The sequence below is a fragment of the Egretta garzetta genome, unplaced genomic scaffold (assembly GCF_000687185.1).
Source record: "Egretta garzetta isolate BGI_Z169 unplaced genomic scaffold, ASM68718v1 scaffold172, whole genome shotgun sequence".
Classification (NCBI taxonomy): domain Eukaryota; kingdom Metazoa; phylum Chordata; class Aves; order Pelecaniformes; family Ardeidae; genus Egretta; species Egretta garzetta.
In genome coordinates, this window is record NW_009258951.1 from 504780 (window position 1) to 506977 (window position 2198).

General features: G+C 62.8%; 1 protein-coding gene across 1 annotated transcript in view; it reads left to right on the plus strand.

The window, feature by feature from the left end:
• CHRNG (cholinergic receptor nicotinic gamma subunit) overlaps nt 1–678 on the plus strand; it is a 7821-nt gene extending 7143 nt beyond the window's left edge. The window contains 2 exon segments of the mRNA XM_009634319.2: nt 293–426; nt 511–678. Of these exon segments, the coding sequence (XP_009632614.2) occupies nt 293–426; nt 511–678 (302 nt within the window).
• Nucleotides 679–2198: the final 1520 nt, after the last annotated feature.

Below are 2198 nucleotides of genomic sequence, written 5' to 3' on the forward strand. Positions count from 1 at the left end.
TCCTGCCCCGACCTGGGCATGCACATGCCAGCGGAGACACCAGGGCTGCCGCGAGCTGCCCGGAGACGCAGCTCCCTGGGGCTCATGGTGAAAGCTGATGAGTACATGCTCTGGAAAGCCCGGACCGAGCTGCTCTTCGAGAAGCAGAAGGAGAGGGACGGGCTAATGAAAACTGTGCTGGAGAAGATTGGTGAGTGTCCCCGGGGGGTTGGCACCTCCCTGCAAGGCTGGGTGACGTGCCAGGTGGCCGGGCGCTCACTGCTGCCTGCTGTGCCGGCTCTGCTGCCTGTAGGACGTGGCCTGGAGAGCAGCAGTGCCCAGGACTTCTGCCAGAGCCTGGAGGAGGCAGGCCCCGAGATCCGTGCCTGCGTGGATGCCTGCAACCACATCGCCAATGCCACAAGGGAGCAGAACGACTTCAGCAGCGTGAGTTGGGGCCAGGGGGAAGAGGGACCCACATGGGGGGCAGCGGGGGCAGCCCTCACCCCCCCCTCTTTGTGCCACTGGCAGGAGAGTGAAGAGTGGATCCTGGTGGGACGGGTGATCGATCGTGTCTGCTTCTTCATCATGGCCTCCCTCTTTGTGTGTGGCACCGTCGGCATCTTCCTCATGGCTCACTTCAACCAGGCGCCCGCCCTGCCCTTCCCCGGGGACCCCAAGCAGTACCTGCCACAGTGATGCCCACAGGCGCCCACCAGCCCTCCTGCTGCTGGGATCACCAGAGCCAGGGGCTGGGCACCCCCAAACCAGCCTGCCTGGCTGAGACCCCTGCAGGCACAGCAGCTCCTGGTGCCAAGCACAGCACTGGAGGAGGACAGGGGGTGGTGGGGCTCTGCCACCCCTCAGCAGTGGTGGTGATGGGGAAGGGGGGAATGTGGGGTGGCCATGGTGTGCTGAACATGGAAGTAAAGCCTGCATCAGTCTCGCGAGCCTCTGTAGCATCTTTGCTGCGTGCCCACTGATGGGGTTATCCCTCTCAGACAGGCTGGATGTGCCAACCTTGCAGGCTGGCCACAGACCTCTCAGCCACACGGTCCTGTCCCAGCACCCCAGAAGGGTGCTGAGAGACAAGGCAAGGGGGAACTGGAACAGAGTCAGGCATCTGATGGGCTGTGCACCAGTGCTGGCAGCAAAAGCCATGTTACCCCACTGCAAATTCACAGCTTCTGGCCCAGGGCAAAAGGGCCCCCTGGCATCCCTTGCCATGGCAATGAGGCAGGAATCATGGATACAGCCCCCCATGTTGGGGCAGCAATAGAGCCACAGCTGGGATCAGGGGCAGGTAGTTCCTCCCTCCATTTATGCCCCAGCCATGGCTCTTGTGGGCAGCTGAAGTGTTGCCCCTGCTCCCTAGAAAGCAGCTTGGTGTGGGAAGACCCTGGACCACCAGGCACCCAAATCCCCTCAGGAATGGGTGCTCCTTGGCACCCACCCTGCTACGAGCATCATTACATGACTCCCTCCACCCCCAGCCCTCCGTGCCCCACAGGATCATCTCTGTAATGCTCCTCTGCAGCCCAGCTCACGCCATCTGCGCCCGGCTCCAGGACGTGTTGTGTCTCCATCAGCCTCACTGCTCCAGCACTGGCTGCTGCTGCTGGGAGAAACCCAGCTGGGGTACTGCCCACAACTGGCACTGCCTCCTGGCACGGCCGACCAGAGGTGAGGGTACTGCGGGCACGGATGGAGGAGGGAGGCAAACACCCAGCAGCTGAGACATCACCTCTTGGATGCCTGCAGCCTGGTCATGGCCCAGAGCCACCTCTGGCTGTGCCAGCCTGCCCCTGCTCTCTGCAAGGTAGCTTTTCCTGCCCCATCCCTGGGAGGTGCATGATGTCTACAGCACTGAGACTGGGTGGATCTGGCACTCCAGACTGGCACCTTGAAGCAGGCAGGGATGGTGCCCACCAATACAGGCAAGGGTGCCCAGAGGAGCTTACCAAGCACCCAGCTCCCTGCCTGGGTGTCCTCCCATGGGGGCAGCCCTGTGGCCACAATTTGAGTGAGGTGCCCAGGTCCTGGGGCACCATACCCCTCCCGGCCACAGCCTTCTTGCTGGTGAGTGACAGGACTGCACAGGATTCCTGTCCCCCCACAGCCACCCCATGGACATGTCCTCTCCCCAGCCCCACAGTGACTGAAGGGACAGGCTGCCCTGGCTAAGCGTCCCCAGCCCTGAGAGCCAGGACCTGCCATAA